The sequence below is a fragment of the Phaenicophaeus curvirostris genome, chromosome 18, assembly GCF_032191515.1.
Source record: "Phaenicophaeus curvirostris isolate KB17595 chromosome 18, BPBGC_Pcur_1.0, whole genome shotgun sequence".
NCBI classification, from domain to species: domain Eukaryota; kingdom Metazoa; phylum Chordata; class Aves; order Cuculiformes; family Cuculidae; genus Phaenicophaeus; species Phaenicophaeus curvirostris.
The window spans coordinates 3,769,561-3,793,611 of NC_091409.1; the positions used below are offsets into that span (position 1 = coordinate 3,769,561).

The 24,051-nt window shown below is 38.7% G+C and overlaps 1 protein-coding gene across 1 annotated transcript in view; it reads right to left on the minus strand.

The window, feature by feature from the left end:
- Positions 1-1,123: 1,123 nt before the first annotated feature.
- Positions 1,124-24,051, minus strand: part of CTCFL (CCCTC-binding factor like) — a 28,006-nt gene continuing 5,078 nt past the window's right edge. The window contains exons 5-7 of the mRNA XM_069872106.1: positions 5,407-5,620; positions 4,659-4,772; positions 1,124-1,204 (exon numbers count right to left, since the gene is read on the minus strand). Of these exons, the coding sequence (XP_069728207.1) occupies positions 5,483-5,620 (138 nt within the window). The 3' untranslated portion in view covers positions 1,124-1,204; positions 4,659-4,772; positions 5,407-5,482. The remainder of the gene's footprint in view (positions 1,205-4,658; positions 4,773-5,406; positions 5,621-24,051) is intronic.

Here is a 24,051-nt window from a genome sequence, read left to right on the forward strand (position 1 = left end):
TAGAAACAACTAAAGTTTCAAGTGGATAAAATCCCTGCTCTGAGGCACCATGTACTCCATCACTTATCAAGACACCTGATTTCCACTCCATGTGCTGGGATTGCAAAACATGGTACTTCCCAAGTCCAAATAGAGTAGCCAGGAGAGCCCTTTCCAAGGCAAAAGAAACTCTTCATGATGTGCCCTGACACAGACCATGCCCAGGAGAACCCATGTCACAAGAATGTCACTGCTGGTACCCACTTGGGACACCTCCCTGCTATTCTTGACTTTGGGAGCAGCTACCTCTTTCTGGCTTTCATGAGCCTAGCAGCCATTTATATAGAAAGTTAACACCACAAAAGCATGCTTGACAGCTTCCTTCAGACATTTCTTAGCAACTGGTAATAAAAGGAGGGGAAAAAACCCCAAAACAACACGTCATTTGGTCAGCCAACTCTCTCTAAAGCACCCATATTTATTTCCCTCATCAAAGTTTGAAGAGCTGAGGATCTGGGAACCAAAACTTACACAAAACTGTCCTCTCCGAGGCTGAAAATGGCAGAAGCTGGAAGGATGGTGCTCACCCACTGCTGTCAGGACTGCAGGATACATGAGACATCATACAGGCATTACAGATACTTGTGCAGGGCAAACTTTTTGAAAATAAACCACAAGCATATGCACAAATCTCCCCTCCCTAGAAGCAAGTGGTCATTTGCCAATGCAACTGGGGACAACACTTCTTCGCCAACAGGAACACAGCTCGTTGGGTAACATGATTGGTCCAAAGTAACAGATAAATGAAGTAAGGTATTTCAAAGGACATAATTACTCAGTAGTTCAAAACAGAGAAAGCAAGCCATCCAGAAAATTGAAGAAAAAAGTTGTTCATCCCTCAGCCTCAGTGTCCTCACAAGCAGGCCCAGCAAAGCCCCTCAAATTGGCTTCACCAGGGGCGTGGGACCATGCATGAAATCCTTAAACTTTAAAACCTATTACAATCCACAGGATAGTCCAAAACTAGAGAGGGGCCCCAGGGACTGCAGCCAGCCTGGCTTGCTGGGTGCATGATTCACATCATATATCGTCTCCCGGAGAGCCCAGCGTTCCTCTCCCCAGCGACTCTTCGACAACCATCCCAGGAGGGCTCAGCTGCTCCCTTCACTGCCAAATCATCTGCCTCGCTTCTCTCTCTGGCTGATTTCTCCTCATCGCTCACTTCCTGTGGCAGAAGTGTAGAAACTGTGTTTTGTCACAGCAGCCCTAGGTCACGCCGCGCATTTCGCTGTTTGCTCCCCGGAGTGTTGCTAATGGTTTGATCTGACAGAAAGTTCTCACACTTAAAATAAATGGTATAAACACCACACTCTCCAGGAAGGTCTAAAAGCAAAATGAGATTTTTTTTTTGATTTAAGGAAGCTTTTCCTTGAGTATTTTTTAATGCTTTTAACTAACCAGTAGTTCCAATGTCTTTTTTAAATAAAAAGACATAGTATTTTCCTCCTGAAGCGTTCTTGTGATTAAGGTCCAAGAGTTATATTTCCACATAAGAAGAAAAAAAAATAAATTGGATGCCGTTTCAGTAGAGACAATAACAAAAACTCCCACCGACTGCAGTTACCAATAGAACAAGACCCATGTGCAAACTTGGGAAGTAAGTTTTTCTGGCACCTATTTACCAAACACTGCAGAGTTCACATTTTTTTCTTAGTTTCTACTTTCTTACAGGAACATTTAAAGCATAAGCTCAGATGGGTTTGTTGAGCAGTCCGTGTTACCGTGTCCTGTAAGTCATATGTATGATTCCCGATCCTTGTTACTCCTACAAAAACAACACGGCTGGATTTTGGCAGCAGTTGCATAGACTTCAGATTTAATATAGCAGTCACTGCCTTTCCCTGAGAATCACACACTTCTGAAAATAAGCTTTTTGGCACCCACTAAGGAACACATCGAACACCTCCTTTAGTTACAAGCCCTCAAAATAAAAAGAACTTATAAAGTTCTTACATATATCTACAGGAATTTGATCTGAGATCTTATTTAACTCTCCTTACAAATACTCAGGGCTGATCCTGGTCTCAGTGAAGTCAGAATATCTTCAGTGCAAACAGTGGCGGCATCAAAGTGTACAACTGGACAAATAAGATCATAATTAAACATAAGAATGAAATTATTCCTGTTTAACACCCTTATCTGTATTTGTAGGCTTGTACAATAGAAGTAGTTTAACGGGCACTGAAGATACAGTCTAAACTAGGTTCTGAATACTCTGTATTTCTCCAGTGCACACAGCTCTGCCCTTCAGTCACAGTTTTTAATATTTAAAATGACCTTTCCAAATCTGTTTTGGTTTTAATATGTTAAAAAAAAATCTTTCCCACTGAAGCGAGTAGATTTTCCAGTGAACTCCAGCACTTAACCCTGCAGCATTTTGCTATTTCGAGATTAGAGCATGAGTTTCAAAATTTGTCCCAAAGCACAAATATCTGCATGAAGTTATGATGATGTTGTACCCAGCGTAAGACTCATCCTGGAATAGAAAACAACCCAAGCAACAATATTTGGCTCTGGATAGAAATGTTCCCAGAAGTTCAGCAGTAATTGCCTCTCTTCTGCTAAGGCTACAAATAATCCTGAGTGTGGGCTTCTGTGCGTGGCTCCTGGGGCTGACACACAGTATAATCTGTTTATAACATACCCTCTGCAGTTCTGTTCTGCTCCAAAGCTGACTTTCTGAAGGGGGCTAATCCCAGAACATTTTTGCCTCCTAAAAGGTAGACGTGCCCCAATACGTGCAAGCAGACATTGTGAGGCCCTCAACATTAACCTTCACAAAGAACTACAATAGATCTGCATTATTTCTTAATAAAAGCATTTTGGTTTGCTATTAAAAAACCCTGTCAGGAGTGCTCTATTACCACAGCTGACCACAAGATGGAAATCCCTTTCTGTAAGATGTCTCCTGATTAGGAAAAACACCAATAAAAATAAATACTGCCTTTTCCTAGGAAATTGTTCAAGAAGCTTGGCTACCCCCCTGGGTAGAAGGATTTATCTATTTCTGTAAGGTGTAGCCAAGCTGTCATCAATTTCATTTATCTAACAAAAGTTTAATTTTAATTTGGTCAAAACCCACATCTTTTCCTGAGTTTTCCCTCTTCCAATAAAGGCAGTTTCCTTCACAAATCATTCGGATGGAAATCCCCGGCTGGCTCTAGCTGTTACGCAAGAAGCTCAGATACTCCAAGCTGAAAAAGCACCACTGATATGTGTTCACTGTTAAACCTTTAAATGCGAAAGTAAAGTAAACTCTTACTTCATTCATTACAGGGTTTTTTTTTTTTTTTTTCAGAGTTCAAAAGTCCTCTGAGGGACAGTTCCAGCCACCCAAAGCCTGGGATGGCAGAGCTTGGAGTTCATTGGGATGTTATCTAACCTGCCACACTGCACCCTGCACAAACAAATCCACTGGTCTGGGATCTAAATGCTAAATGTCATTTATTTTTGTAATTGCTTATTTACAAAAATGTGCAGAGACTTGCACTGGGATGCCACAGAACGAAAAGGCCACTCTTGTCCCCGGCGGCAGGCAGCCCTTTCCCACCTCCAAAGCAGCTTTTGAGCAAACTATTACCCCCAAAGAAATGAAAGAATAGCTTCTATGATTTTAGTTATCCGATCAGGTTTTCCGCTCTGAATCTAATAGACAGAGTAAGTAGGGAGCTACATTTAAAGACAGACATTTGCATTTGTTTTGCTGATTATAGTAGTTGCACATTTTACTTTAAACATCAATGGGCTGAAACTGCTATTCAAATGATATGGAAATTGCTACTTCATACTGAAATTTCCTTTAAGCAACAAAGGGAAGGATTAGCACATGGCTCTGTTCTTTTTTTTCTTTTCTTTTAATTTTAATAAAACACTTTGGAGAACTCTTGGATGGTTCATGAACAACACCTCTATCTTTTAATATTTTATGCACACCAAGTTACAGAATATTTGGATCCTTCTGTTTAACTATTATTACAACAATTTCTAACTAAAATATCCTTCTTTATCTGAAACACTGAATTATCTTCCTTTTCACAAGACCTCGCACCGTGAAAATATACATACACAGACTATATGGATAATTATGCAAGGAAATAAAGGTACCAGCAATAATTTCTAATTATTTTCAGATTTAAATGAAGCTAATCAAATGGGTGGCCTCATAGAGTCTGTCCTGTTTGCAAATATCCAGGAAACATGATCAGTCCCCCTCAAAACTGAATTCCACCCATTTCTAGCAGTGTACAGTAGGGTCACTACAAATGAGAATCAGACCACAGTGTGAAGTTTTCCCACCAAAGCTTTCACAAGTAAAATCAGTTGCATTCCAGCAGTTTGCAGGACTGATCCTTTAATCCCTGTCAAGCTCCACACCTTTTTATACAATCCTAAAGACAACAACTTTTTAGTGAATTTTAACAGTAAACTTCACTCCAGGCAGTAGAGGTAGAAGATGTAAGGGATGTACAAAGATAGCTTCACCAGTCTCCCCAAAACTGTTTACTTGTACAGAGGACTGATTAAAAACACTTGTCAGATTTTGAATCTTACTGCAACCTATTGATATGGTAGAGAAACAGAGCAAATGCCTGTCACTGGCTTCTGGACTCTTAACATACCTCGTTTCAAGAGGACCATCATCCTGTTCCATTGACTCTGCTGTTACAGAATCTTCGTCATGCCCATTGTGTACTTTAATCTGAACATCCCCTCTCAGCACAGCTATCTTGAATCTGCTGAGGAAAGAAAAAGCATGTTACAAACAAAATATTTTTAAAATAATCGCATGCAGACACATTGACAGAGTTAATTTGTAAAACAAATCTATTTTGATGTCAAAGATTTGAGGCTTCAGGGTGCTAGAACAGTGGGAGATTATCAAGTCTTGTCCAAATCAGACTTTCTTTTTCTTGAAATTAGTTAATTAATTTACAAACTAAAATACTGAAGTGAATCACCGAGTTCTTTAATCACGGTGTTCCTTAAGCATCTAGCACAGATCTGCTGAGAAACTTTCAATTCTTTAGAAGAGAAATGCAAACAGAATGATTAAAGACAGCAATTGCTTTCTCTCAATAAGCAATTTCAGTGCATCACCCGTGATCGACAGCAATGCTGATCTTGAACTGCCCACGTTATGCAGGGGCACAATCCTGCTCTTAACACGTGCCCCCCTGCAACCTTGCTACCTTCGGTGGATTTTTCTCTTGCAAAGATAAAAAGGACAACATTACTTCAAACCATTTGCCCTGCATTCATCACACTAAAAAAACCACAACGGTGCCAGCTACAATATATTCATGCAAGAGGTCTGATAACTGTACTTGCAATTTTGGTTTTGTTAGTCCCACATGAATATTTATGCACATTTCCATGATATGTCTCCTGGTTTGCATAGGGCACAGGTTGTCAGCAGCTGAAAGCCATTAGCATCTGACAGCTGCTAAAATAGCTTGTTTGAAATAAATAGGTGGTCCCGGTCATTGTGTAGCAGGCAGGTGATTAAGGCATCATTACAATCTACATCTTCCTTGGCAGCTGCACGGACAAGAAGGGTCCTTCTTGTACTGTTCAGACCTGCCTGGTGGAGGGGAGATTTAATTATTATCACTACATAATGGGTAGTTTGTAGAAGATGAAGACCTGACAGAAACAGATAGTGGGCAAACACAGGACATGGATCGCAGCCGATGAAATAATTACAATCCAAACAAGAGTGTATGAGCTGGCTGGGAGCAGCAGATGTTGCTGTCCTTCTGCATCGCCACATAAAACATATGTCCAAGTGTGACCTGAAAAAAAAGACAGCAGAATGTTATTACAGGATACTTGTGGGGTGATGCTCCGGGAGGAAACTGGGATTCTCACAGGGAAAATCCAGGGGATCTCTTGGGAGCAGAGAGGTGGAAGACATCCAGCACACAGGGCACGGATTGTATCGACGGATACCAGGAAGGACCAGGGAGGAAGATATCCCTTGGCCTTCAACCTACCAACATCCTCCCCTCCCAAACCTGCTTCATGGATTGGATTCTCAGGTAGGGAACGGGTTGATGAATTGTAATTGTGCTCTGAGTGAGATGAAATCTACGCCCCAGGCAGGGTCAATGAGTTCCCACCTCAAGTGCGCAGCCATGGGAAGGTGGTTAAAGTCCTACTCACTACTTTCTCTTGGTGGAAAACGTTGCACATACAGCAAGTAAAAGATGCTGTTCAATTTTTGTTCAAGTCATGGCATCTTGCTTTCTTGAAAACAAACAAAAAAAGGCATGTTTTGGGCAGAGATGAAATGGGACAGTCAAATACAACAGAAGAGACGTACAGTGCATACAGCCCTTCTGAGATGCTGGAAATGCTTGTCTTCCAACACACTAATGTGTGTTGGAACACATTAATAAGCACAATCATTCTACTCAAGGCTATTTCATAAGATATTTTAACAAAAATTGATGTAAAAGCAGGAAATGTCAACATGGGCACGTTACTTCCTTTCAAACCATTTTCTCGGCAACCACCCCATCTGTCTTACTGCAATCTTTCTTCCAAAAATAATTGACGTTTATCACAATAAGCTTAACACTTAAAGAATTTACTAAATTACTTTTTTTCAAAATGTATGTGAATAATTACCTTTGTAAACACATTTATGCACCAGTTTTCAAAAAAAGAGCCATACTCTATAGCAACATAACTTTGGTTTATAAAATGCCATGCAGCACTGTGTCACATTATAAATACCAATGCACATAAGCAGCTTCATTGCCTTTATTGCAAAGCCAGGATCAGACATTTTCAACATTTTCTTATTAAGGATAAATTACAAAACAGACCAAGCATACTAGAGTGAGGTGGCCTGACAGGAATGGTGTCCAGGTGTTAGGCTTTCTCTGTTTAATATTGATATAGTGCTTCAAATATTGCAGCCTTTTCTCCGGAGACATATAAAAGGTTGAGCATTGGATCAGGCTGCCCAGGGAGGGGGTTGAGTCACCTTCCCTGGAGGGGTTTAAGGGATGGGTGGATGAGGTGCTGAGGGACATGGTTTAGTGATTGATGGGAATGGTTGGACTCGATGATCCGGTGGGTCCTTTCCAAGCCGGTGATTCTATGATACGTACAGAATCAGTGTTTTTTTTCAGTAGAAACATAATTCTTAGACCATGTCCACCTAAAGAGAGAATTGTGACTTTTGATTTTGTCTGGGTCCACAAGAAGGGAAGTCAGAATTATGACTCTACGCGTGCATTACATTTTGGGAGCCAGTTTTCAACATCACTTCACCCTTTTCCAATTGCACCACCCCTGTAAGAAAGCAGCTCACCCCTGGGGACAACCCTGCTGGATCCCAGCACCAGCCCACAGAGCCACTGGCCTCCACAGCCTTTAGCCAAACACTTGCAGCATCCGAAGGAGCAGGGACGGATGGAAAAGCAGCTACGGCAACATGCACCACAAGAGCTGTGTTCCCGGGCAGATCCATCCTTGTGCCAGTAGCTACCAGGGCAGGCAGAGCAGAGCAGGAGGAGGCTGCCAACACTCCCCTACCTCCTCTCAGCACAGAGGGAATCTGGCTTTGATCTCCCAGCAGATTTTTTCCTGTGTTCTGTGTACGTAGTCACTATTACAAGCACAATCATGGTGAATGTTTGCGCAAATTACTAGCTCTCAAACTTCTTGGTACTTTGTACATCTTTGTTACTATATTTATTTCCCTTGTATTTTTGGATACGGTGAGTGTGGAATTAGACCCCACTCTCCCAGAAGCTTGTGCGCAATACGGCTCCAATTCACAAACCTCAAAGTTAATAAGAACAGCAAATATTTATGCCTAAAATCATCAGTGAAGGGCTATCCTCCATTATCCAGTGCTAGGGCTTACAAGTGTTTATTGCTGCTTGTTTGCGCAGTGTATTTTTAAAACACGCACTGTTTGAAATATACACAATTAATATTAACGAAGACCTGTCGTTCTCAGAGCAAGTGGCTGGAACAAGCGCTGCCTTCTGACTGATGTGCAATGACCTTTTGCAATATTTTTAGGCACTGTCCTATAAGCAATATATCTTGCACAAATTACTTCTGCCCAGAAGCAACATCAACCACGAGGAGGAAGGTGCAACATGGGATAAATTTGTATCTTCTAATCATGGGTAAAAGAAAATTACTCGGATTTATAAAGGGATTTATAAACTGCATAATTTTCTCTCTCATTTAATCTTAACACATAGAGGATGATGTGCGAGGATGATGGGTGAGGATAATCATGATGGATTGAAGTGGTATGTGATTCTCCCAATTTTGAGTAAAAGAAGACTACAGTAATTAGTTCATTGTGAGAAACAGAACTCATTATGAATTTAAATAGAATTGTTTGTGTCTTCCAGGGAGGAGAGAGATTAACTTGGGCAACTACTAAAAGTTTTCAGTCTTCATGGTGTTAAGCTAAAAACTAAAGTTAGAAGATATTTGAGTGGAGAAATACTTGCTGCTCTGTGTGCTGGAAGTTGTTGCCTCTCCTAGGCACGGGACAAGACAAGCTGCATTGCATACTGCAGTATACGATTGGCTCATACTGTTACGTATCAGTAATAAAAAAGCCTAGGAAATTACATAAAGGATTGGGAAAACCTCAGTGAAATAAATAAGATAGAAAATGTAAAGTTAGACATTTTCACACCTCAAAATTTTTGTCAAAGTTGGAAAGGGAATGTAGATATAAAGGAAATGCGTAATCAGGAAACTTCACAACCAGTAAACGCATGCAAAATGTACTCCAAAACACTTTCTATAATCTATTTCTGTGAAACTTGCACAGAAAATAACTATTTAACTACCAACTGCTACAATTCATCAGCTGGAGGAGGAGCCACCAAACACACTACCTGCTTCCAGCAGTGGCCAACAGCACATCCGAAGAGAGGAGGATTACAGGCAAGGTAAACACAATTCAAGTCTACCTGGAATATCCCCTCTATGCTACAACCAGCACTGCCAACACTTCCTGAGCCAGAGGATGATTTAAATCTGCACTAACATTATCAAGACAACTGCAGCAACCAATATAGTCACTAAAAATTAAACTTAATAATTAACACGAAAGTTTTGGTACACACATTAAATATACATATATGCAACTACTATGTATAGCATTGGTATAAGCTGTATTCAAAGATTGTGAATGTACCATTCATTATATGAAAACCAAAACAACCCCCCTATACATCTCTGTGCATACCAACACAACTGATAACTTTTAAAAATGAGGTCTTGGGTTTAATCCATGGATTTTCCAAACAGGTATAAGCTTGTGAAGAAAACAGAATCAGCTGCGTTTTAGTTGCCAACAAAAACAAATGGTTGTAGTTATCCCACAGACAAAAGCCAATATACCTGCTTTCAGTCATTCTGTAGCAAGTGAAAGCTACCAGGAAGCTTTTTATCAACAGCTCATAGTATAAACCAAATCCTTGTCAAAATTAAGAAAGGAACTGTAAGATTAAGGGCCCTGATCCTACACACTTACAATTAGAAATCCAAGTGTCAGGGGAGAATCATCAGCATCCAAAAGGCAAACCAAGTTCAAAATTGGTTTTTTATTTATTTAGCCAAGATTCCTGAAAGAAAGGGGAGGGGGAAAACCCCCATGAAATAAAACTCAATGATGAACTATTTCTGATGCAGGGAAAAAACCAGGGTATGATTGCATAAAGGGTGACCTGCTCTCAGTGACACTGCCAGCCAGTTTCCTTCCCTGTTACAGTACCGTGAGGTTCCTTATTAAGCTCATTTCTTTAAAAGTCAGCCACAAAGGCTGCATGGCATCAGAATGCTGTATTCACATGAGGCATTGTTAGTGAGGATGGGGTCCAGGCTCTGCTGCTATCTAAAGGGTGCACTGAGCAGCTCAGAGCATCAGGGATGGGACTCAGTGATGCCTTCAGAATTAACAGCTACTGAAGCTCTAAGCCAAGCAATTTTAACATATGGACAGAGACAGTAAAAGCCTTGCCAGCTGCTAGTGTCCATCTTTTCAGGTGCATTGCCTGTGGACCTTTTTTGACAGAGTGCTGCAGTTCTTTGTCTGACCTGGTCCCATCTGAAGCTCACTAGCCTAGACTATGGTCAGCCCTGAAACCCTGCTGGCTCTAAATGAACCAGTCCTGCCCTGCCCAGAGAGCCAGAGTCTCAGGGCATTGGCTTTTACCAGATCTCAGCAATATTACATGCATTTCATGTAAATATCTCAATGTCTATAATTCATCCCCACAAGTTTTCATTCTTCCTTTCCTTATTAACTGTTTGAGCTGTGTCACCATGCTCAGTCCAAAATCTGCTGCAATCATCTGCTTTAATAACATCTGTTGTTGAGAAGGACAGACAACAAGGTAGAAATCCTAACTCACATCCAGCTATGAAGAAATTTATTTTTTAAAGTACAATTTTTTCCATTAAATCAGATTGAAAGGCATAATCTGTGGTATTTCTCCTGTTTAAGACCTGGCTATTAAGTTCTTCCAGTGTAATGGTGCCACCAGCAGATAATAGTTAGAACTAGTTTTAGCTGGAAAACCTAGACAAGAATACAAATTTCTCTATGTAGGGTACTTAAGCTTCCAAAACCATATAGAATCATAGAATCACCAGGCTGGAAAAGATCCATCGGATCCTTGAGTCCAACCATCATATACTTCGATTTTTTTTAGATTTTTTTATAAGAATATGGAAGCTAAAATTAGTTCTAAATGTGGTCTATCAGTCAATAAAACTTTAGATTCATAATTCTCGAAGTTCCTTATGTGTTCCTCTATGATTTATAGACAATTTCACAGAGTTTTTTTGTGATTCGAAGCACGTAAAATCTTACAAGCAGCTCAGATACTGCAGTAAAAGGAGTTTAAATGTGTCAATATAAATTTTGCCTGTTTTCTTCAGATATAACTACACTGAGAAGATGTCCATTGTGTGCAGGAGCGTATTTCCTTTCACACAAAGAACTGGGAGCTGGATCATTGCTGCAGCAATGTCATTGAGTTAAACTCAACTGAGAAGTTACTCCAGACAAATATGAATAGGGAAACATGGGAATCGGATCAGTTATCAGCGAGATAATCTAAAACAAGTCTTCCATCAGCTGGTTTACAGGTTTTTAATGCAAGAATACGTGTAGGAAACACACCTATTGTGCAATCCCTTACAGCCGTAGCCTCTCACTGTGTTCCTCTCTAGTTTACTGGGGCTAATCTGGAGCATCCCTGGCAGCCCTGGGGACCCTCAGTGCACAAAACCGCAGCTGAAAGTCACTGTCACCCGTTGTGTGTTCCCACTATTGCACCTGCATATTTTATTTTGCACACAAAAGGTCAAAAGCTTGCCAGCAGGCTGCCTGCCTTCTCAGGCACACAATGCATGGAGAAAAAGAACTCCAAGGAGCTGCTTGCCGTAATTTCCTGCAATTTAAGACTATTTATTTTTAAAACTTTTGCTGCCAACCTCCCCATCTGACTGTCACACTCTTTCTGAATTTTATCATCAGAAGATAGTAATTTATTAGAGATTAGATCCAACTGGTTATTTGACTGTCTTGGTTTTAAATACTACTCAGCCTTTTTAGCTGCTCTGAATCCTTAGGGCTCTCTATAATTAATGTTTCTTTTGCAGAGGCAGTGAGGGGACTGGCTGTGCACAGCCTCTGTTAACCCTTTCAGAGATCAATGTAAAACCACAGCGAGGGCTGCATTTGCAAAGAGGTTGCGACTAATGATCCACAGAAGTGTTTCTACTTTTTGCATTTGAAAATTGATCTTTCATACAAGTGGGTTGAATATAGCCACTATCTACCCAGATGACTAGAAACTGGTCTGTGCCTGCAAATGTTAATTAACAGATGGGGGGTTGCACCCACACATAAAGCATTTTGGGAGATACTGGAACTTCTGTAAAGATTTTTGTGGCAGCTGAAGGATTTTGAGAAGAGTGAACAGGAATGATCAAAAGAAAGGCTGAATATTTGCAGTGTCAGGTATGTTTATGTCGGCCGTAACAGTGGCACAGCAGGAAAAGTGTACGTGGTTCAACCTTTCTGGGGAAAGAGAGCTTAGATGAGCTAGCACCCTGTGCAATTGCATCTTGAAAACTTCCGAGTTGCTACTATCCATTATAAATGCTCTTTCGTCCCTAGCACAGGTGAACGTTCAACCCAACCTCTGTGGCCTCCTGAACAAGCTTGAATCGACTTAATAAACGAGGACTTACATCTCCAGCAGCTTCCACACTTTCTTGTTCTGCAACTTGCACTGCAACCCCGTTTTTCTCATAACCGAACAAGAATGAAGACAAAAATATTTATGAGTAAATATTGAATTTTATTCCTACACTAGAAGATAATCTCTTGTGCTCTTTAGGTCAATATTGACATAGCTGAGAGCAGGTCATATAGCAGGGATGGCGAGAAGTAAAACCCATTACACAGTAAAAGAAGCACAATAATGAAGACATTTTCCTTTAAATTTTACCATCTTTTCACCCTTTTTTTTCCAGCTACGTGACCTATTGCCAGGAATAGGAAAAAGCATAACCTAGCACAGGAAAACAATATTAATCAAGGTCTACTCTTAGCTATATATTTTTGCATTAGTGAATTTTCATAGTTAGGAGGGCTGACTGACCTCAGAGCATTCCAATAATCTGTTGTAAAACAAAACCACAGAAAACTTACTCTTTGATATTTACTTATAAAAAATTGTTACTGCAATTGGAATATTTAAGGGGCTGCTCCAAGAAAGCTCTGTCCTTTTCTGGGTGAACTATTTAAGGCCTTAACCCTGACTGAACCTCCAAGCATTCTGGCTAATTTGACCATGTTTGTCTTCTACCCAGAGCACTCCCAGCAAAAATAGTGCAGCAGTTGTCTCAAAAAGACACTCTCCAGATTTTTTTTCAAAGTCTCTCATCAAATAGCTTTTAGTAGTGGCAAATATGTTTGGTGTAAGTCTGTTAGTTTCCACAATAAGAGTTTTGAGGAGACTTTCAATAGTGTATTTGAATTATAGACACTAAATGAATTAGAATAAAATATCAAGATGTATAGTGGGCACAAAGTACTGTTACCCATTTTGCTGAACAAGTGGCAAAAGGGATAAACTAAACAACCATAACATATAAGTTCAATAACAGAAGAACAGTCTGATAAGAAACGTTAAATTCTATTCTGAACTATACATTTGTTATTTCAAGGGACCTTTTACCAAAGGAAGCATGGATAATTGAATTTCATAGATTGCATGAATACTCTACTGTATTAAGCAGAGACTGAAACCTATAAACAATTTATACTAATCCAATTCTAAATGTCCTAATCTATGCTGGCACAATTTTTCTTATGACTATGTCACTACCTACTTATTTAATAACAGTAAAGACAAGTTTAAATTAATAATTGCCTGAGTTATTTAATGTAAACCACTATTCTCTGATACTGCAGCCTTTATCAGTGGGAAAAGTCCCATAGCAATTTAACTGAACAAAAAAGAAACCCGACTGAATAAATTGCATCTGAGAACAATGCTTTATTATTGTAATATCTACAGTAGCATGTACTTTATAGACAGGTACTTGTCTGTCCAATCACACTTTCATGGAGTTTGAGCAGAAAAAAAATCTATGAAGGAGGGAACCACAATAGATTTAAAGAACTAAAGCCGTTTCCAGAAAATGGTCTTCTCCTCCTGCCTTTGTACAAGTGTCAGTAGGAAAGGAACATGCCTCGGCACGCAAACCAGCCCCAGAGTGCATCAACGAGGAACAAGTCTTTGTTTAAAGCAGTGCAGGTTACCTCTGCACTTCTTTATTCTGTCAGCTTCTGGTAACCATAGAAAACTGATACACAGCCAGAACAGCAAATGTAAATGTCTATTAAAGAACAAGATCATAGGTAGTGCTGGATGCTTACTTACCTTCCTCGCTAATGGTTGACTAATCAGGATTCTTTATGCAGTTTTGTTAGAAAACAGACAGTGTGGCTTCTTTCAAAACCAGACATTTCTCTTCAAATCCCTTGGACAGCAGCTAATGTGTTCGTCAAAGGATTTAGCACTAAGTGGTGTTTTTATGTTTAAATAACAACTACTTTGTTGTTGTTTTTTATTATTATTTTATACTGACCTACTGACAGGATTATTTTATACTGACCTACTGACAGGAGAAAACACAGTTGGATTAAGAAAAAATTCAAAAGAGAACTTTCTCCACATATTTCATGAAGGGACTTCCTTGATTTAAGGCACAGGACCAAGTTCACTGTCAAGTATATATTTACAAACAGAATCACTGCCTAATGCTTGGTGATAGGAGCTGCATCCTCAGGGTGCAATTACAGCAATTATCTGGATGGATCTTCTCATCAGTAACCTTTGACTCATCCCCTACAAACTGTCAGTCTTCATCATCAAATGTGGAAAGCAATGTATTGTTTATATTCAATCATCTGCTTCGGAGAATGAGAAACCCCCACTATTAGGGCAGCCTGCCTGCCCATACATCTGACCTCCTGTAGCTAGCCTGCATCTGCCAGACGGAGCGACCAGCCCCAGAACGAACAGCAGTTCACTCCTACACTCTTCTTCTGTCAAGATGAACCAGCAGGCACCTTTGCACACTTCTGCATTTCTTTTAGGAATTTCAAGAGAAGCAGAAAAATAATCTTTCTCTGCACAAAATACAGATGTATCGTCTAATCCCAAAAGGTGCCAAGGACCTCCATCTTCAATGAGATTTGTGGGTGTTGGAAATTAGACCCAAAATGAAGAGATTATTCTCTCAGGTCCCACCTAACCAGAACAAATTCACCGAACTAAAGGGATTTACTATACACTTCTGCAAAGATGGATCAGAGTCTTGCATTAACACTATTATGACGCAAAATTGTTATTGAAGTAAAGCTCCTGCAGAAGTTTTGTTGGAAGGGATGGCCTGGAGGATATAGCCCATTTAAAATTAAGTGATATCAATTCATAGTCAGTAATGCTAAATGATGAAAGGATAAATAACTTGGATCAAAGAGAGGGACATTTAAAACAGGATAGGAAAAGAACTACTACGAACAGTTTTATAACTTTAACTTCACAGTGAAGCAGCTGATGAGTTACTATAACTGAACAATGAAAAATAACTTTTGCCCTACAGGGAAGATGTTTTAGCTCTCTCAGAATACAGTTTCCAGGAAAAAGATGGCAGTTCTAAAGCTGAATTATAATCACCATTAGCTGCTACCTGTCATTTGATTGGCTGGTAATAAAAAGCAAAGCTCTTTTCTTATCAAAGCAAACAGCAATGTCACTCCTCCGCTGCATTCCTCCCATTAGCTGGAAATGTTGTTATGTGGATGGGGCAGGGATAAAACCAGTAACAAACTGAATCTGGGAAAAAAAAACCCCAAAGCTAAAAATAAACAAAATCGTTTACAGAGGTAACTCAAACAGTGAGCTACGAAAGAAAGAAACGAATTTCTTCATTGTCAAGTGCCAATTCAAAGCGAAAACAGACAGAACCAAAACTGTCAGAAAATTCTTTACTGTTTTGTAAAGATCACACACCCATAACGCCAGACTGAGCCCAACTGTTTCAGTGACTAAGTTCAAACAATAGCCGGGCTGTTTAAAAGCACAACAACAGGGAATGATGTTTGCCTGCAGCCATACTGCATTAATGCAAATGGCTCTCAAATGCACCTTCATTTTTTAAACACAACAAAAAATAGATATTAAACTATGTGAGCTGAGGTTGCTGTTAGAGCCGAGCCATATACAGTATTATCAGCCATAATTCAGTCAATCCATTAGTGACTGCATGGGGTTAGCTTACATTCAGTGGGAAGAAGAGCAGAAAGGGCCTCTACCTGTGTTGAAGGAAAACCTTACACATTTTGCTCTTCCTACTTCAGAGAGATCTGAAGACTATTGAGTCTGCATCTCCTTTATGAAGCTTCAGAGTTATCACCAGATGAAACTCTCTCAATATTTACTCCTTGTGAGCTGCCATACCACCCCTCATGCCTATGGCTGTTAGTCATGCTGCCATAGCATCTTTATATCATCTTAAGCACTGACCTTTAACACATTCTAAATGTTATTTCAGATTAAAAACACTGGCTTAATGTCATTGGTCCTTGCCCATTTGGTCACCACTTTCTGCTAGTGTAACTTAATCATAACATGCTGCAACACACCCTGGGTTTCTATTTCTAATTCACTGAAATTAAACTATCATCAGTGGGCTTCATTGCTCCTGAAGGCAAACAGATTAAATTGGAGATTAATTTTGAGCTGTGTATCATCTTCCTCACCTGTACGATGGAGACAACATGGCTATCGTTGAGAGATGGAGACAGCTTAGGCTTTCTCAAAACAATAACAAAAATTAAATTCCCAGCTGTTAAATTTTTGTCAGTTATATTTGAAGTGTAGTTGTGAGATTGTTGAATAACCAAATTAATTTTAACCAGCAAAAAAGTGGTCATGGCAAAGTTCTTCAGTAGATGCACCAACAGGCAGCAGATATGCTTACCTAATCCAGACTCAGTAATTAACAAGAAGATTTGGAAGACAGGAAAAAGATTAGTTTAGATATGAAGGAGAGGATGGCAGGAATTTGACAGTTCAAGAAAATTTCTTGGACTATTCACAAAAATGCAAATCAGCTGGTAATCCACTATTTTCCTTCTCAGGGTAAAATCTTGCATCACAGCATGTACAGGAAAGACCAAGTCTTTGTGGTGACACCGACTGTGCGCCGTTTCCATGCTGTTGTGTCAAAGCTTAACTTGGAGGAAAAAAATAAAACATATAGGAGTTGAGCAGCTCATCTTATTATGAAGGGTCTTATCACCTCTCGTTGTGTGTGGCTTAAAGGACTTTATAAATTAGTCTAACTTATCTGTTGCTTTTAAAAAGCCTTAAAATCTCTTTAACTAAAGGTTTCTTAGATAAACAGCTTAAGCTATTATTAAACAAGGATTTTACACGATGTGTTAAAATGGTTCATCAGCAACAGAAAATACATAACCAGCTCACCTGGGCACACAGGTGGGCACACCTCGTCCTCTCTGCTGTCTCCCTTCAGCGACAAGCGTTTATCAGCCTACTGAGAGTCCAAAGAACTCTTTTTATAGCCTTCTCATGCATAAAATCATCAGCAAGATACTTTACCAGATCAAAACTAAGATAAAAATCAAAGCATCCTTAGCAGGTACCACTCACCCTCCGCCTGCTCCCATGGAGCTGGGCGCACAGCGCCACCTGCAGGCGGCTCCGCTAATTACCGCTGCAGTCATCACCCAGCACAGCGATTAATTAATGGTCCTGTGCAAGCACGAGGCTAACAAAGGTACTTCTCTTCATCTGCTCAGCAGGCTCTAGGATTCCCTGGGGAACAACTCTCTAGAGTTTCCTAAGACAACTCGTTCCGGTCAATACATCGGGATGCGCTCGCTTTTGCAGCACCTCAAGTCACTGTGCTTCAAGGTCTCCGTTATATTAAGAGTCTAATTAGTAAAAATGCACCCAAAATACTCTTTTTACTCTTTGCTCTTGTCTGTTGGGTGTGATGCTTTACCTGATCCAGTGGGAGGTGTCTCTGCCCATCGCAGGGGGTTGGAACTAGATGATCTTCAAGGTCCCTTCCAACCCAAAATATTCTACGATTCTATGACCTGAGCCTCTGCAGAAACTGCACTTTTCCTCACACATTAGGTATTGAAAGCATAGACAACTTCTGCTTGCAGAGGAAACATAGAATGTGTGCTTATTCTTATATAGAAATCTTTTCCAAACAACTGAATTATCTGAGAACACAGTTAAAGACTACTTCGGTATTATCTGTTTCATGACATGACCCATTCCTGTATATTTAAAACCTCCTCCCTCATTAGTAAATAAAAATATTTTTAATTTGGCATCTGTTCAGAATATATACTGTTCTACAAGATATTAATACATGCATACTGGTTGAAAAAGATATGGATTAAACTCTCTTAATAACATAAACATCTGAATTTACTGCACCTCACTACATCACCATACCTGGGAAACAGCTTGATCAACATGCAAACTCAAACAAATTCATACCAGTTGAATGCTGTATCATATTTATAATTAAGTTAAACTCAAATTTTAATCTTTAAATTAGGATAAAGTTTTGCATTTTACTCAAACTTATTTACTTGCTACATGACCTGATGTTATTAAAATTGGTTAGTAATGCTAGTGCTTATTTATAATGAAATGTGACATAAGAATGGATGCATAAAAGATGAATATTTTAGAAATATTTAAGATTTTATGAAGAGACTTCCCAGTATTAATTATAAATGACAAAAAAATGAGCAAACAGTGCATAAATGGCAATTGTGATCATTGTAACTAATCATAAAAAACAATAGTTCTTACTGTAATTATCGTAATAATGAATCAAGCAGTAAAACCAGTAGTTCTTATAACCTAAAAAAAGTTAGAAAATTGTATTTGACAGTTAAAATTTCTCTTATTCTCAAACACACATGAGCCTTCCTAAATAATAGAAGTGTGCTCTATTGAAGAAATAATTAAAATCAAAGTCTAGGGTGTGTTTTGGATCCAGTGTTAAACATATGACCCCAATCTTACGTGGAGACACTGGCAAGAAAACAGCTACCACCTGCCCATGAAAAATAGTCAGTTTGAGTTGAAAGAAAGTTATGCATAACCAGAAAGGGGTGGGTGGTCCTGTGCACATTTTTGACACCAACACTCACTGCTGCTGCTTCAGTTTTGTCATGCAGTTCTATGTCTGTCCAGCTAACTGGTGGAACCAAAACTCAGACAAGAGAAAAGTTTAGTTTCTCATCAGACCCGCATGATGATCTAACTCACCCTACAGCCACGTGGTTACTAGAGCTGAAATAAGAGAAGAGAGAAAATTATGCCCAGGACATGGGGAAAAAGACAGGACAGGCAGCACGATCCAGCTGGGAATCTATACCCCAAAGCTTGCAGGAACTTTATATTCCAGCCAATCAAGCCAAAAAGTAAGGGATCTGCTTCTGCCACTGTTTTCCGTGCTGATATAAAAGTAAAAGAACTCATCTGAAAAGAATTACATTGAAAACCACTGGGAAAGAATGGAGCTATTAACATTTAACAGTTACTAGAAGTATGGGGCATAAAACCCCACACTCTTTTAGCAAAACCAGCATTTTAGAATCATGAATTCTCTTAGAAGCAAAAGTATTTGCAGAAAGGAGGTTTAGTAAATGTTCCTTGCATTAAAAAATCATTGCCTTTCATGCGCTCATCTCATGAAAGAATAAATAGACTGAAATTCATGCAGCTCTCAATTCTGTAGAGCTACTGAGGAATAAATTTGCTTCAGATCAGTATGCCATGCTGTGAGTAAACTGAAATGCAAGGCGAAACAAACCTATCTACTTTTTTATAAATTAGTCTGAAATTAGCTGTTTTTCTCCCATCCTGTCATTACATTTATGTAATAAAATATGTGAAGGTTCCCTATAAGTTTGTCGAAGTGTGAAAGTTATTTAGGTAACGGAGTAGAAATTGAAACAAGAACAAAAAGAAGCGTGAAGGGCTTCAGCATCTTTCAACTAGTGTCTTTTCTAGCATTCTAACTGGACATATTTATGCACTTCAAACAGGTCAGAACAAGGAAGACCAAAGGCTTTTTTTGTGTTATTTGCCTATAATGTTGAAAATCTTTCCACAAGTAATTTCTTTCTTCTGTTCCATCTAAAACAGGAACAATCTCAGTGGTATAATGTTCATTTTTCACAATGGAGACATCTTGGAATGATTCCAGGACAACTTTTCAAAAATAATTAAATATTGTAGCAATTAACTAGAAAGACAAGTAAATATTTCAATAAATTTAACAAATCAGCAATTTAATTTAGTGGAGAAAATGCTGCCAGTATCCAAGAACAACATTATCTTTCATCTTATATTTTACTTAGAGAATGAATATATTTTATGTTGAATATTATATTACAAGCCATGTCAGTATTACCTATGATATTCTTATCAGTGGAAACTAAGTATTATTTAAGTGGAAATTTAAATGTCATATACAAGCATTTTCTATTTTAATTATCAGTGACAGTGAATCATTGAGAGCACTAGTCACACAACAAATCCTTTGTAAAGCCACATACAGGATCCCACAGGCCATAGCAAACTGCGCAAAAAGCGAACGGCGATACATACTTTCAAATGTCAATTCTGGGAAAAAGCCTCCTGGAACCAGCACAGAAATTTCTAATGTTTGTGTGAGTCAATTAATGGACTGAGCATCCGCATGAAAAATTTCTAAAGACGTGTTGTCTTAGCTTTAGAAAATCAAGTTTCCAGATGAAGGGATCTGCAAGATATCAAAAAGGAATTGTTCACATGTAGCAAAACATTAATGAACAGCAAAATCTAATTATTGCAAAAACACAAACACTGCAGCTGTAACATTTCTCTCTAACCATAGCATTACAGCCTTACCAGCGACAACACAAGTGTCAATGCTAGTGTAAACTCAGCTGCTGATATATATTCATTAGATTCAGAAAAGCTCCAACATTTCTTCTTCTTGCTGTGTCAGATAGTGTTGTTTCTACACTGATTTGTGGCCAATCTGATATAATATATGTAAAGTTTTAGGACATTTGGGCCTCAGATGTACCTCTATTCTCATCCCTTGCTCCATAAAAATCCCATGAAGACTCCCATCGAAGAGACTGCTCTGGCTTTCAAACAGCACCTGGGAAGTATTGGTGCAAAAACCAAGATATTTTGGTCAGGCAAAGCTGTTCTTTTGGCCCTGGTTGCCCTGAAAGTGACCTCAGAAACATATGGGCAGCTCTCACCCCACAATAATGCGGAGATTCGGCATGAGGCTGACCGGACAAGAAGAAGGCAGGATGGGTGAGGGTACAGGGCTCCTGCCCATGGCCCGACCTAACTGAACACCGTGCGTTGTGCTTTCCAGCAGAAATGCACACACGTGAAATTATGAGCAGACACCTCCTCTGGGTCAAACTCAGACAAAAAGGTAAAATTTCTGGACGACTACATCTGTGGTGACAGGCTAAGATTTACTTGAGAGAATAAAAAAACCCACTTCATACGTTTCTAGAGCTGCAAATAACATAAAACATAAATTATTTTATCAGGAATGTACTAGGATAACCCAGGCAGAAAAGGTACTTGGAGTTCTTACTGATAAGACTAGTCTACTAGTGTATCATTTTGGTCTGCCAAAACCTGAGCTTCGTTTCTGCTTCCTTTCTGGGAATCTCAACCTAATGAGAAAAGGTGAGGAAGCAGAAGAAAGAAGGAAAGTGATTAACTATATTTTTAACTATCTTTTTTTTTTAAACATCTCTTGATTTATATTGAACTTTCCAGACCAAACGTACAGTGCTCAAGAGCTACCCACGATGAGAAACACTAAGTAATTACAAGTGAGTTTCTAGCTGCACAGACATGCTGAACATGCTTTACAAACTGGCCTGATCACCTCTGCAGTGAGACAGAAGAATGACTCCAGCTATTTGAATCAGCAGTGGTTTTATTACTATTTGATCAATATCTGGTCTAACCATGAGAGGAAGAAAATGAACAATTTCTTTATTAGGAAGTGCTAGAACTTCTGTAATTAACATGCAATCTGAGTTATGAAATTGAAAAGTTTCCAGGCTGGGGTGTATTAAAGCAGTATATTATAAATAATGAGCTTTTAAGAAAACTCACTATGGCTCAACTAGGTGATGACGTGTTTCATCCTCAAAGGGAATGTATAAAAGGGAAAAGCAAGACACATTTGTAAGCATTGCTAAGCGGAGAGTTTAAGAAGATGTTTGCAGAAGCAGGGGAACACAAGTCCCAGAATGGGTACGTAAGCAATGACCCAACTGAGATGACAAGAATTTCTGACACGCAATAAAGACTATTTTGAAGTATTCTTCCATTGTTAGCACTTAAATTAGCTTCATTGTGAAACAGTAATTAAACAGCAGGGGACACTCATTGCCTTAGCCTTTTATTCTTTATTCTAATTTACATGATTAAATTCTAACTTATTCGCTGATTACCTTCTTGGTTAACATGCTTTGGGTTCTCATGGGTTTTATGTTTGCCCTTGTTTCTTTTCCTGGGTGTAGCAGTTTTTGCCTTCACCAATCCACAATTTTCAGCATGCTTATGCATATTGTTCTGTTAGCATAATGAAGCATAAAATATATGAATCAAATATTAATATATGTAAGCACTTTAACATACACATAAAAACCAAATATGTTTCCGACAGACAAATTTTGGAACGCCAGGTGAGAGGCTGACTTAGTTAACAACATCCATAAAACTCCTGCAGATTTTCCAGGACACATTAAAATAATGATTTAAAGGAACATTGCCATTTAGTGGGTATAAATTAAGTTTATAATTCTCTGGTTCCTGGACAAGCAATATTTTTTTATATGTAAAATCTGCACATGGAAAAAAGGTTACATTTACTTTAGAAACGTGCAACTGAGACGTGTTCTCACTGCATGTGATTTTGAAGATATGAATAATAATTTCTTACTTGCCTTGCTGAACTGGTCCTAGCACTCTTTCTGTTCAATTATATTTCTAAGTGCTTTAATTTTCCTTAAAATTCATACCTCCACACTACCTTTTTATTTAATTTGATTGTATTAGGCATTAGTAACGTTAATACTGGACTGTACAAACCATTCCCAACCCTCAAAATACCATGTGTCAGGTATTTTTCTATCTAAACGGGAACACCATAAACTTCTTTATTAATTTCCCAGTGTAAAGTTTAGAAAAGAAAACAAGTTGTGCTGGTTTATCATTAAGGAGTTTGGCATTCCAGCCACTACATTGCTTTTTACTCTCAGTGCTTTGTGACAATATGACCTGCAGTACAAAGCTATGGCCAAATGGGCAATTTTTCAAATTACTTTAAGATATTTAAATCGCAGCAAGGTGTTGTAACTTTTCAGAGAAATGAAGCAATTATAAGCCTAAATGTTACTGATTTCACTGGAAATAATTTAACAAATCCAGTCCTTCAAAATACTCTAGTAACCGTCTGCTTTCGCCCGCATACAGAAATTAATTTGAAAACGCTACCCAAAGTAGCTTATTAAAATGAGAAGTACAAAACCATGTCAACAAAGAAATTGTGTTTATATATATACGCATAATATATGTGTATATACAGTATATACACATATAGATAATATATACACATATAATATATATACAGTAATTCCACTTTTACCTTCACATACTTAATAGATTTCAATGTTTGCTGCTTTGCATTTTACACAAATTAAAACATCAACCACAAGATGTCACCACAACTCCTTGCAGGAGGAACTTAGCGGTTCTGTCTTGACTATTTAACGTACAAAAAATGCAGAATTATCCTCAAATGTGCAAGGAAAGAAAGTTAACAGTTGCAACATCATCATGATAAAAGTGATTTGACACCAGTTATTGATAATGGCAAAACAAAATTCTTTCAAAATATTCAGGAAAATAAATGAAAATCCGAACTTATTGATTGAAGTCCTTATTCACCTTCAAGTCACAATGAAACACTTTCACTGCAAAAATTTAATTAATTCCACTTTTTTAGCTTGTTCTTGTGGTACATTCTACATAAATATTGTAGGTGTTTGCAAGCTAAAATTAGGCATTACCTGATGTTCAGATCCTCCATTTATAAACATACTTAATGAATTCACTGCTAGACCCACTCAAATCTACACTATTCACCTAAATAAAATTAAACATGATTGCCAATCTTTGCTACACAAAAGACAGATCATATGCAAGGTATTAGTAGAGGGCTCCTCCAGCTCTACTTATTCAGGTTAAGCTTGCAGCAACATTAGTGATTTCTGCAGCAGCAATGAGTACTGAAGTCTTCCTTAGCGAAACAAGGCAAAGAATAAGGTACTTTAATAGA